The sequence below is a fragment of the Hippoglossus hippoglossus genome, chromosome 11, assembly GCF_009819705.1.
Source record: "Hippoglossus hippoglossus isolate fHipHip1 chromosome 11, fHipHip1.pri, whole genome shotgun sequence".
NCBI classification, from domain to species: Eukaryota; Metazoa; Chordata; class Actinopteri; order Pleuronectiformes; family Pleuronectidae; genus Hippoglossus; species Hippoglossus hippoglossus.
Genome location: NC_047161.1, coordinates 3,189,921 through 3,202,897, shown reverse-complemented (window position 1 = coordinate 3,202,897; position 12,977 = coordinate 3,189,921). Strand labels below are relative to the sequence as shown.

Below are 12,977 nucleotides of genomic sequence, written 5' to 3'. Positions count from 1 at the left end.
GACATTTCTTCAGGCAGTTTATAACCATTTCAACCATTGACTGTAAATAAAGATGGACGACATGACGGCTCCTCAAAAGTGAAGCCAAAGCGTCTCGGTCGCTGATTGATGCTATAAAAACAGGGTGAAATGTCATGATTGACAGCTCATGATTGACAGCTCATGATTGACAGAGCATGTGTATCAGCGGGACCTCGTTACCGTGGCTCCATTCCTCCATTCACTACTGCACAGAGTCCAAATGTGCAAGATGGCGGCGTTCGTATCCGGGATATTTTAGCTTCATTTCTGGAAAGTGGGAGGAAGTGGAGACGTGTCGTCTGTGTTTATTTCCATTAGTCTATGATTTCAACATGTGAACATTATAGTCACTGTTAAGACTCAACTGCTGCTCTGTTGTAGAAGATGAGTCCATGAAATGATTTAGTTACTGGAAGTAAAGTTTAAGACAAACCAGCGTGAATAAGCACAGATACAGTCATTATGTACAGAAGAAAACTGAAAGTAGAAACAACAGCAGGACAAACTCACACGTTTAGTGTCTGTGTGTGTTTGTTGTGTCTCAGGACAGGATTGTGGTTCAGGGAGATTCTTGTCGTCCAACCTGCTTCATCTGTTCAGGTTGTGATGCTTTGTTTTTTTATTCCGCTCAACAGAGAAGCCCACCGACGTGACCACCATCATCATCATCACTGCAGTGGTCGCTCTCGCTGTCGTCAGCGCTGTCATTGGACTCATCGTGTACAGGAGGAAGAAAGGTGAGAGACCAACACAGAAGCTTTGTCCAATATGTTTCTGGTGTTTTGATTTTAGACTTTCTAATTAATACTCGTTCAGATCAAACCTCACGAAACAAACTTCAGTTCCTCACACACCAACATCTGTTTCAAGAGCTGCAGGGTTCACACAAAGTTTTCTAACTTCCCTCTGCACCATAGACTGTTTATAAAAAGCTCTGCACACAGCGTCCAGCACACAAACAATAAGAAGTGACAGTATGTTGTCGATCGTTTGAGGAGGATCGTCACTGGAGAAAAACATGACACAATTCTGTTTGTGTTTTTAATGTAATAACTGAAATCATTTGTATTTTCTTTTTATTTCAGCCCAATGTCCCTCACCTCGTAAGTAAAACTTCTATTTCTATTCTGTTTTCTTTTTATACTAATATGCTTTATGAGGACATCACATCATGTTTGCACAGCAGCTGAAAGTACTAACATGTCCAGTTTTATAAAACACCCCCAACACCTCTTTGGTCCACTTTGTACTGGTCCACTTTGTACTGGTCCACACCGGCGACAGTCAGGGAGGCGTTATGTTTTCAGGCTGTTCATCCGTTCGTCCCCATCTTGTGAACACGATATCTCAGGAATGCCTCGAGGGAATTTCTTCAAATTTGCCACAAATGTTCACTCAGGCCTTGTCTACACTACGGCCCATATTTATTTCAATGGATACGAGGCTCCCCACAGGAACCTGACCCAGTGCAGGACTCTAGTAAACCCTCTGTAGATTAGATAGGGTTCATTTTGTGCTGCAGAGTTTTCAGGACTGTTCCCTGCAGTGTTGGTGGTTTGTAATAAAAGTGTCTGTTCAGAGGAGGATGGACTAACGATGTGTTTCTGACCTCACAGCTGGAACAGATCCAGGTGCCTCACAGCCGCTGAGATCAGGTGAACAAGGTTCTAATTCGCCAAGTGAGACGTCCTCCTGAACACAGTGAGTTGCTTCATCTGTTAAACAAAACTGCCTCAAACTAAGTGCAAAGTAACATTTGTGTGATCATGTGTAAAACCTGTTTTAATTAGAAATAAAAAAATCTGCTGAGAGCAAGGCACAGATCAGAAACCTTCACGTTAATAGGACAGATTAAATGTTGAATTAAAACTCAAATATCAGCAGTGACACAACAATTAAAATGTTAATAAACCCGATATTTAGGGCTTATCAATTTAAGATTACTGTATTTTTTCTGAGTAAGCTTTAATTTCACTGAGAATCATGGAAATATTAGGTCTCAATACTGTAAATACATAAAATACGTGGCTTTGTGGAACTGAACATTTCATTTTTCTTTCTTTCTTCTCTCTTCAGGTTTATGGACGAGAAGCAGTGTCACCACAGTCTCCCCCTTACGCTGGGAACTCATTGATTATTCATCACTCAAATCATAAACTGATATTCAGGGTCAGACATTATCAGCTTCACACTTGACACTAGACACTTGTGGCTGTGGAAGGATGGATCCATGTCATCTGTCCCGCTTCAATCATCTGTAAACACAATCAGTACAATTAGCACAGTTCAATGACAACATACACCTACACATGTAACTGAAACATGATCTAATGAATCTTATCTTACCCTCTTTCTTCTCTGTTGACTCCTGAACTTCTCAATACTGCTGCAAGAGCTGCAAGCTCCGGTTGGATGTACGGGAAGTTCCTTCATACTGGCTCTTAGTACGTCTTAGTACAGGCAGCTGGAAAACAACAGGAGTAACATGAGTATATTATTAATGAACGGAAATAGCCTCGCTACATCACCTACATCACATTTACTAAACAGTTACTTACAGACAATGGCATCATTTTCCACACTGCAAATCCGGACTTGCAGCTAGAGTCTCGGCCAAATGTGCAGTGACTGCCTCGTTGTGTGTGTGGGGGGGGGGGGGCTCAGGCTGTGAAAACACAATGATGAAATAGATCAGATAAAGTAAAACCTGGAGTATTTTATACAGCGCGGCTCTTCTTTATCTTACCCTCGCTCCGGTTCGTGGCGCCGGCCATTTGCCTCCGAGGTGTGAAGAGACGGGCAGTTTCCTATTAAATACAACTGGACCAAAAGTCACGTTTATGAAAAAACTTAACGAGAACAAACTCTTGAGTTGAAGCAGTTCGTACATATTTAAACATGCACTCGTTCTGCTCAAGCACTCGATGCTCTCTTCTTCTTTTAGCAACTTTCTCGCTAATCCCACAGTTGTTAACACGCTAGTCAGAGCTAAGAGTTAGCTTAGCAGTTAGCAATGGCTTCTCTCTGTAGCTCTTACCGTAAGTTTGGGACTGTGCGCCCGTCTTCTCCGCCTCGACTCGTCCACACTGGGCCCGCGGCTTTGCTTTCCAACGCACTCCTCCTCTCCTCCAGGGAAACAGAGTCGTGTCGACTTCAGCAAGTTTTTTACACCGAAAACAGAATCACTCGTCGGACCACGCAAAACACGAGCCGCTAGTTTCTTGTCTGCGGGAGACAGACGCTTCCTTCACGAGGCTGTGATTGGTCCAGCCCTCTAACGCGCTGACGTTAACGAGTGACGTGGCATGAAGCTGAGTGTGACGTTTTCAGAGTAAAACTTCACAAATGACCTTTTCACTTTTGAAGCAGCGGTTATAACAGTTTTTAAATTGTACTTTACATTTATATGAGATGAGTATGTGACTGAGGACCAGTTTATTCTTTCTGGTGTTAAGTTAATGTACTTACATGATTCTTGCTGTTCTGTGTTTGTACCCTCATAGTTGAATGCACTTATTGTAAGTCACATTGGCTGAGAGTGTTTTAATGGAATACTGAAATAGTTAGGGTTAGGGAGCACAGTGTTTTGGTGTCAGCAGAAAGACTTCTCTTAAAAAACTGTACAGTGGTTTCAAATTGTTTTTATAGGCATAGTTATGCTTGCAACATGACGAGGGCGGTTCGACCCCATCCAAGTCTTCTCCAGGTTCAAACTTAAAAACTTTGCTCATGGTATACAATGTAATTCATAAGGGAAATCTATATAAGCTACAATTTCAGATTTTATATTTATTTTAAGCCTGGTGTACTTACGCCAGATATTTTAGTTGGTACCTTAGTTAGTACCTTTTAGAAAAAGGTGTTACCTCTGCACCACTGAGTGAAACTATCCTGATTTGCATTTGTAAAGCTCACAGCATTGTCATTTACATGTGAAAGCCTCCCCTAGGCTTAGGAGCAGGGGGGTCACCTCCCAACATTCTCAGGCTTTAAAAACTTCACATTTTCTCAAAGCTGCGAGTTCTAGTGTCCCTGCTCGTCAGGCTCCAGAGGATTCAAGCAGTTTATTCCACATGCAGACGTGAAGTTGATCACCCTGAGCAGTGATGTTCTCCATATGAACATTTGAACACATTGATATCGTCTTGTTGACCACTCAGACACTTTACTGTACTCACTCAGTCACATTCACTCACTCAGTGTTTTTTCTGTCACACGTCAATCACACACATTGTCCACTAAGCTGTCAGGGGTAGTTTTAAGCTTTCTGATTCTTGCTTATGGACACTTGGGCATGCGGACTGGAGTAGCTGGGGATCGAACCTGTGCCCCTCTGGTTAGTGGACGATCCGGTCTACCTCCTGAGCCACAGCCGCCAAAATATGCAGCTGCAGAACCAGAATTTCTGTCCTGTATTCAACCTAAACACTCACCTTCATGACGTTAGGTCACGTTTCCCCTGGTGAGACATGAGACGTGTCATATCACAAACGTACCATTTTGTGTTTTGCCAACATAACTTCAGCAACTTTACAAATTTAACTTAGTAAAGTTAGTTGAAGCAAATACGTTTACAAAGCCATTAAATAATCTCTGTTGATTATATTTAGAAATCGCAGTAACACAGTTTCAAGTTTTCATTTTTACAGTGTAGAAACTGAACGTTGACGCTCAACTTCTCTTATTGTGTTTGTTTTTTATAGATAAATGTTACATGAAGCTGCTTTGCTGTTTCATTCCTTTTGTACTTCTGTTTTTAATAAAGTCTCTGATGTTCTCTGGGATTTCTGCCTCTTTGTGATTCAACGTGTAGAAAAGTTCAACACATCTGTGAAAGTTCAAATGTTCATTATTGTCCCAGAGAATAAACTAATGTGGATTTGACCTGTAAGAGCAGCAAGGAAAAAGCTATTTGGTCAAACCTGTGACTCTCAACAGGAAAACGACAAAGACATTTTACACATGACAAGAAAATGATTGTGGTGGTTTTATTATGAAGTAAATTCTCATGTTTGATTTGCTGCTGTCTTTAATAGTCTCATTATTATTATTATACAGTTGTTTTTTTAGTCATGTGTAAAACCACTTTGTGATTGAGTGTGTTTTCATTATCAGACATGAGCAGATCCACTGATCTCTCGCTCACACTCACTCAGATCAGAGCGGTGCTTTGCTTCTTCCTGGGAAAACTGAAATATGCCCGGAAACTGATGACATCGGAACTGTGAAGGAATTAGTTAACCCCCCGCCCCACAGAGACACACTCACCTGGACAGGTCCATCACATACAGTCAAACCAGACAGCATACGGATGTGGGCCACTTCAGCCAATTATGTGGCCCTTCTGGTTTCCTTCTTGTTTCCCAAACAAAATGGATGTGATTCTAAAGTTGCCCACTTTTAAAACAATGGCATGAAACTAATTCAGGGTTTACTTGTGACCCACATGGCAAAAAGGAGCCGACCACCCAAGTGCCATCGTTCCCCACAGCACGTGGTCCAGATGTGGGATGTGAGGGACGTGGGTCAAATCTGGACCAAAACAGTTTTTCTGATTGTTCATACAGCTGATAACCACAAGTCATAACCATGAATGATCCTGTGGGCGTTAACCTCTGGTCTTTATTCTACACAAACACATCGTCACAAGCAGATCTTTACTATCACTTTTCCTTTTCCCCAGATTTAAGTGACGTGGAGGCTGATCCTAAATTCCCATTGGCTCAGAGGATGTCCCCGCCCCACAGTTTGTCCTCGTCTCACCTGGTTTTCGTCTCTTTTCTCCACAGTCCGTCTCTCTGTGGAGAAAAGAGCTCATCTACCTTCAGCCCAGCAAAGAGGAATACACCACCGCTCACCATGTTCACTGTACTGTCCCTGCTTCTACTGACAGGAGCACACAGCGCGACGGCACGTGAGTTAAAGTCCACGTTTCTACTTTATTTTATTGTATTTGGGCGATTTGAAGTGAAAGGAAAAATGCTCCATGTTTTTAAAAGACAAATGATTTCAGGTCTATTGTAATGTTTGATGTTTGGTTCCTTCGTTGCAGATTTTAGAAGTTTAGTAACGTTTCAAAGACATGATTTAAAAGTTCATGTTAGTGAATGTCATCGATCTCACGTAAGAAGGAAAGATTATATTCTATTTCTGAAAAGATAAACTGAACAGGGACTTTTCTTTCTTTGGATCCTGACCGTCATTTGATTTCTTACTTTGGTCAGAACCATTAAGATCGACACGGTCCGAGCTGGTTCTGGACGATTCTGAAGCGAAAGAGTCCAACAGACTCTGATGAATCAAGAAACAGTGAAAAACGAAGCAACGTTTAAACTCAGCGATAAAACAAAGTTTCTTGTCTTGTGCACATTATTAACTTTATTATTTCAGACTTTGTTGTTCATGATGTGTCTCATGTTTCATGTTGGTTCATAAAAAGTTGTGAAGAAATAACAGGTTCAGTCTGTTGATATGAATCAAATATGTCAAATATGTCAAATATTTTCTGAGTCTAAACATTTAAAAAATAGTCAAGCCCTTCCTGTAACAATGTCCCACTTTGTTTTGTTAACTGGGTCCAGTATAAATGTATATGTGTATATATGGATAAATATATATTGATATATAAAGACAGAGAAACCAACTATTTAAGGACTTTAAGAATAAAAGTCTCATCGAGTAACTGGAGATTGAAGTAGTTTTCACTTCACATTAAATACTCAGCAGTAGAAAATATTATTTTCTAATATTAAACATTTGAGTCGTTAGATTGAATCCATTTTAAAGACGTAGCAGAATATTCAAAGTAAAGAGAGTCTGGACTCTGGAGCAGACGTTTTATCTATGAATGTGTTTTTGTGTTTGTTTACCTCACAACAGCTGAAGTTGTCTTGAATGTGCTTCATGTCTTCTTGACTCTGAGTGATTTATAAAACAGTCTGAAAACTAAAGTCAGGACTTGAACTTTTTCTTGCAGGGATTCACTCTCTGAAGTTTTTCCTCACTGGGTCCTCTCAAGTCCAAAACCTTCCAGAGTTTGTGGCTGTGTGTTTGGTTGATGAAGTTCAGATGGCTCACTATGACAGCAACACAAAGAAAGCAGAACACAAACAGGACTGGATGATAAACGCAGCTGATTCACAGTTCTGGGAGACGAACACTCAGCGTGCTTTGGGTGCAGAGCAGGTCTTCAAAGTCCACATGGAAACCTTAAACGAACGCTTCAACCAAACTGGAGGTTTGTTTACATTTCACTCTCTAATAATAACACAACACACACACATACACATACACACACATTCTCACATACGTACACACACTCTCTCTCACACTCTCACACACATAAACACGCACCCACAATCACATACACACACAATTACACTCACACACCAAAACACAATCACACGCACGCTGACACAAACGCACTCACACATTAACACGCACTCACACATTAACACACACGCACACACACGCACACACACTCACAGTCACACACACACACAATCACACGCACACTCACAGTCACACACACACATAATCTCACTCACACACATAAACACACACACAGACACACACACAGACATTTTCATTAATTAGATTTGATCCAAAATATTTACGAATTAATCAAACATGTGATCAATAGATTTTTAAATGATCAGAATTTTTTTTATCAAGTAAAAATCTCAGATGTTTTGTGATGTTTCTTAAATATTAGAGTTTGTTGCTTCTCGTACTTTTTGATGAATTAAAAACAGTCACAGACATTTTCACTACTTTCTGATATTTTCTTCAGTTTGAACAAGTAATTGATTAATTTAAAAAATACATAATCAACAAGAATGATTAGTTTGAACCTTAAATATATAAAATAAACAGGAGAGCAACAGGTGAACGTCCCTGTGCTGACCACAGTGTGTCCACAAAGTAATAAACACAGCAGAGAATTACACCTTAGATCAGATTCACCCAAACACAGAGTCAAAGCCAGAAGACATTTATATACTGTAGTGCTGAAAAAGACATTTAACTTCTGACCTGATCAGCAGAAAATAATAAAGATCAACAACTGTGAATTAGTTGTTATCAGTAAACTCTGTGGAAGGATGTGTTGTGGGTCAGAGAAGAACTCATGAAACTCAGGAGCAGATCAGGGGCTGATCCAGGAACAGCTTTTATCTCTTTAGGTTTTTCAACGATTTCCTTGATTTTCAGAGAGTAACTCGCGGATCTTGATGAAACAAATAAGACACGTTTAGGGGACTGATACTTATGAGTGACTGTTGGGCCTTGGTGGAGGTTTGTACTGTGTGTGTGTTTGTGAGTGTGAGTGTGTGTGTGTGTGTGTGTGTGTGTGTGTGTGTGTGTGTGTGTGTGTGTGTCTGTGTCTGTGTTCGAGTGTGTTTGTGTCTGTGTGCGTGAGAGTGTGTGTGTGTGTGTGTGTGTGTGTGTGTGTGTGTATGTGTGTGTGTCTGTGTGTGAGTGTGTTTGTGTCTGTGTCTGTGTGTGGATGTGTATGTTTCTCTGTGTGTGTCTGTGTGTGTGTATGTGTGTGAGTGTGTGTGAGTGTGTGTGAGTGTGTTTGTGTCTGTGTGCGGATGTGTATGTTTCTCTGTGTGTGTCTGTGTGTGTGTCTCTCTGTGTGTGTGTGTGTGTGTGTGTGTGTGTGTGTGTGTGTGTGTGTGTGTGTGTGTGTGTGTGTGTCTCTGTGTGTGTGTGTCTCTCTCTGTGTGTGTGTCTCTGTGTGTGTGTGTCTCTCTCTGTGTGTGTGTCTCTGTGTGTGTGTGTCTCTCTGTGTGTCTCTCTCTCTCTGTGTGTGTGTGTGTGTGTGTGTGTGTGTGTGTGTGTGTGTGTGTGTGTGTGTGTGTGTGTGTGTGTGTTTCTCTGTGTCTCTGTGTGTGTGTGTGTCTCTGTGTGTCTCTCTGTTTGGGTCTCTCTGTGTGTCTCTCTGTGTGTCTCTCTCTCTCTGTGTGTGTGTGTGTGTGTGTGTGTGTGTGTGTGTGTGTGTGTCTCTGTGTGTCTCTGTGTGTGTGTGTGTGAAGATGTGATAACAGCTCAGATCTCTGTCTCTCTCTCAGGTCTTCACATTTACCAGCAGATGATAGGATGTGAATGGGACGATGAGACTGGAGAAGTTAAAGGTTTTAATCAGCATGGTTATGATGGAGAAGACTTCATATCATTGGACCTGGAGACAGAGACGTGGATCGCTCCAACATCACAGAGTGTCATCACCAAACTGCAGTGGGATCAGGATAAAGCTGATCTTGCATTTCGTAAGTATTACCACCTCCAGGAGTGTCCTTCCTCGCTGAAGAAGTTCCTGGTGCTGGGGAGGAGCTCTCTGCTGAGAACAGGTGACATCACAGAACCTCCATCAACTTAATGTTCCTCTTTCTTTCTCTGTGGCAGCGAACGAGAGAAATACACAGAAGCTGGGACTCAGTCTGCTCTCTCTCTCTCTCTCTCTCTCTCTCTCTCTCTCCCTCTCTCTCTCTCTCTCTCTCTCTCTCTCTCTCTCTCTCTCTCTCTCTCTCTCTCTGCTCTTTTCATGCCTCCGCTCTGGCGACACCTAGTGGCCGCAGGCATCATGCTCTCGGGTCGTCCGTCCCATTGCTCTGAACACGATATCTCCAGAATGCTTTGAGGAAATCTCCTCAAATTTGGTGCAAACATTCACTTTGACTCAAGGATTGATTGGTTATTGATTAGATTTTGGTGCCTGGAGGTCAAAGGTCAAGGTCACAGTGACCTCATGTTACTGTGAATGTGACATAATAGGACTGCCCCTAGGGAACTTCATTACATCTGGCACAGTTCACTTGGAGTCACTGATGAATGGATTAGACCGGGTCCTCTGAAGGATGCCGTCCCTGAATTGAGACCCAGCCGGAGTGTCCTCCCTCCTCACTGCCCGACCGACCTGCACTCACTTTGCACTTTAACAAAAAATACCAACATTAATCAGAAGTGATCAGGACCTGTCCACTACATGAAGTTTACTTCATAAATATTGTCAATAAATACTGTGATATTACTTTTACGTCATATCGTCCACCCCAGTGTCTTTGCATCACTTCAGCCTCTGTCTCTCACTCACATCTCAGTTTGTTCACTTGTCTCGTATATTAACAGACATGACTAATGCTAAATAAATGGAATCAAACAGGAATGATATTATTAGTTTGCAATACATTATAATAACCCATGAACTGTCTTAATTTTTCCTCCCCAGAGCTTCCCAGGATTTCTCTCCTCCAGAAGTCTCCCTCCTCTCCAGTCAGCTGCTACGCTACAGGTTTCTACCCCGACAGAGTCAAGTTGTTCTGGAGGAAAGACGGGGAGGAGCTTCATGAGGACGTGGACCTCGGAGAGGTCCTCCCCAACCATGACGGGACCTTCCAGATGAGCGCTGACCTGAAGGTTTCATCAATCTCCCCTGAAGACTGGAGGAGGTACGACTGTGTGTTCCAGATCTCTGGTGTGAAGGAGGACATCGTCACCAAACTGGACAAAGACTCAGTCGAGTCCAACAGAGGTGAGACTTGAACCAGTGATGACGCTGGGAAACTCACATTTCATCTACAGTAACAGTCCTGCAGGTCATGTTGGCTGATGTGTAGCAGGAGAAGTTTTCTTTCATCAATGTATATAAATAAATGTGTAGATTTATGTGCAAGATGGCGGCGTTCGTATCCAGGATATTTTGGCTTCATTTCTGGAATGTGGGAGGAAGTGGAGACGTGTCGTCTGTGTTTATTTCCATTAGTCTATGATTTCAACATGTGAACATTATAGTCACTGTTAAGACTCGACTGCTGCTCTGTTGTAGAAGATGAGTCCATGAAATGATTTAGTTACTGGAAGTAAAGTTTAAGACAAACCAGCGTGAATAAGCACAGATACAGTCATTATGTACAGAAGAAAACTGAAAGTAGAAACAACAGCAGGACAAACTCACACGTTTAGTGTCTGTGTGTGTTTGTTGTGTCTCAGGACAGGATTGTGGTTCAGGGAGATTCTTGTCGTCCAACCTGCTTCATCTGTTCAGGTTGTGATGCTTTGTTTTTTTATTCCGCTCAACAGAGAAGCCCACCGACGTGACCACCATCATCATCATCACTGCAGTGGTCGCTCTCGCTGTCGTCAGCGCTGTCATTGGACTCATCGTGTACAGGAGGAAGAAAGGTGAGAGACCAACACAGAAGCTTTGTCCAATATGTTTCTGGTGTTTTGATTTTAGACTTTCTAATTAATGCTCGTTCAGATCAAACCTCATGAAACAAACTTCAGTTCCTCACACACCAACATCTGTTTCAAGAGCTGCAGGGTTCACACAAAGTTTTCTAACTTCCCTCTGCACCACAGACTGTTTATAAAAAGCTCTGCACACAGCGTCCAGCACACAAACAATAAGAAGTGACAGTATGTTGTCGATCGTTTGAGGAGGATCGTCACTGGAGAAAAACATGACACAATTCTGTTTGTGTTTTTACTGTAATAACTGAAATCATTTGTATTTTCTTTTTATTTCAGCCCAATGTCCCTCACCTGGTAAGTAAAACTTCTATTTCTATTCTGTTTTCTTTTTATACTAACATGCTTTATGAGGACATCACGTCACGTTTGCACAGCAGCTGAAAGTACTAACATGTCCAGTTTTATAAAACACCCCCAACACCTCTTTGGTCCACTTTGTACTGGTCCACTTTGTACTAGTCCACTTTGTACTGGTCCACTTTGTACTGGTCCACACCGGTGACAGTCAGGGAGGCGTTATGTTTTCAGGCTGTTCATCCGTTCGTCCCCATCTTGTGAACACGATATCTCAGGAATGCCTCGAGGGAATTTCTTTAAATTTGCCACAAATGTTCACTCAGGCCTTGTCTACACTACTGCCCATATTTATTTCAATGGATACGAGGCTCCCCACAGGAACCTGACCCAGTGCAGGACTCTAGTAAACCCTCTGTAGATTAGATAGGGTTCATTTTGTGCTGAAGAGAGTTTTCAGGACGGTTCCCTGCAGTGTTGGTTGTTTGTAATAAAAGTGTCTGTTCAGAGGAGGATGGACTAACGATGTGTTTCTGACCTCACAGCTGGAACAGATCCAGGTGCCTCACAGCCGCTGAAATCAGGTGAACGAGGTTCTAATTCTCCAAGTGAGACGTCCTCCTGAACACAGTGAGTTGCTTCATCTGTTAAACAAAACTGCCTCAAACTAAGTGCAAAGTAACATATGTGTGATCATGTGTAAAACCTCTGTTTTAATTAGAAATAAAACAATCTGCTGAGAGCAAGGCACAGATCAGAAACCTTCACGTTAATAGGACAGATTAAATGTTGAATTAAAACTCAAATATCAGCAGTGACACAACAATTCAAATGTTAATAAACCCGATATTTAGGGCTTATCAAGTTAAGATTAGTGTATTTTTTCTGAGTAAACTTTAATTTCACTGAGAGAATCATGGAAATATTAGGTCTCAATACTGTAAATACATAAAATACGTGGCTTTGTGGAACTGAACATTTCATTTTTCTTTCTTTCTTCTCTCTTCAGGTTTATGGACGAGAAGCAGTGTCACCACAGTCTCCCCCTTACGCTGGAACTCATTGATTATTCATCACTCAAATCATAAACTGATGTTCAGAGTCAGACATTATCAGCTTCACACTTGACCTGTGTGTTGTTAAGGGCCCAAGGAAGTGCAGCGTTGAATCTGGTGTGATTTGGACAAGTGATACAATCAATGTTAATAGAATTCAAATAAACAGGCGACCGGAGCTCTGTAGCAGCTGCGGCTGGGACTCGTCAACGTGAGTGACTTTGTTGATCGGGACGACAACAGCTGATTCTCCAGTTGTGGTTCTGCAGACGGTCGAGCTTCACTGAGCTTTGAACAAACAGGAGAACGGCTCTTTGTGAGTCCAGCAGCAGCTCTTTGTCTGTCGCTGCT

General features: G+C 42.0%; 2 protein-coding genes and 2 long non-coding RNA genes across 7 annotated transcripts in view; 3 read left to right on the top strand and 1 right to left on the bottom strand.

Annotated features, from left to right (window-relative positions):
- The window catches only part of LOC117771024, a 19,073-nt gene extending 17,973 nt beyond the window's left edge, over positions 1-1,100 (bottom strand). Inside the window, exon 1 of the long non-coding RNA XR_004615486.1 lies at positions 859-1,100. This is a non-coding gene — a long non-coding RNA (uncharacterized LOC117771024). The remainder of the gene's footprint in view (positions 1-858) is intronic.
- LOC117770972 (major histocompatibility complex class I-related gene protein-like) overlaps positions 1-2,178 on the top strand; it is a 9,069-nt gene extending 6,891 nt beyond the window's left edge. The window contains exons 5-8 of the mRNA XM_034600938.1: positions 657-758; positions 1,107-1,124; positions 1,638-1,722; positions 2,098-2,178. Coding sequence (XP_034456829.1) covers positions 657-758; positions 1,107-1,124; positions 1,638-1,717 — 200 coding nt within the window. The 3' untranslated portion in view covers positions 1,718-1,722; positions 2,098-2,178. The remainder of the gene's footprint in view (positions 1-656; positions 759-1,106; positions 1,125-1,637; positions 1,723-2,097) is intronic.
- The window catches only part of LOC117771019, a 19,050-nt gene extending 15,975 nt beyond the window's left edge, over positions 1-3,075 (top strand). The window contains exon 3 of the long non-coding RNA XR_004615481.1: positions 3,065-3,075. This is a non-coding gene — a long non-coding RNA (uncharacterized LOC117771019). The remainder of the gene's footprint in view (positions 1-3,064) is intronic.
- Positions 3,076-5,768: 2,693 nt separating this feature from the next.
- On the top strand, positions 5,769-12,792 carry LOC117770961 (major histocompatibility complex class I-related gene protein-like). 4 transcript variants are annotated; one of them, XM_034600917.1, is made up of 8 exons: positions 5,776-5,935; positions 6,998-7,258; positions 9,096-9,374; positions 10,253-10,555; positions 11,104-11,205; positions 11,554-11,571; positions 12,117-12,201; positions 12,581-12,792. In XM_034600917.1, the coding sequence occupies exons 1-7, from the start codon at positions 5,881-5,883 to the stop codon at positions 12,194-12,196; spliced, it is 1,098 nt and encodes a 365-aa protein (XP_034456808.1). In that variant the 5' UTR covers positions 5,776-5,880; the 3' UTR covers positions 12,197-12,201; positions 12,581-12,792. The 4 variants fall into 4 exon arrangements, with proteins under 4 accessions (XP_034456811.1, XP_034456810.1, XP_034456808.1 ...); XM_034600919.1 differs by lacking the exon at positions 11,104-11,205 and having other exon boundaries at positions 5,770-5,935; XM_034600918.1 differs by lacking the exon at positions 11,554-11,571.
- Positions 12,793-12,977: the final 185 nt, after the last annotated feature.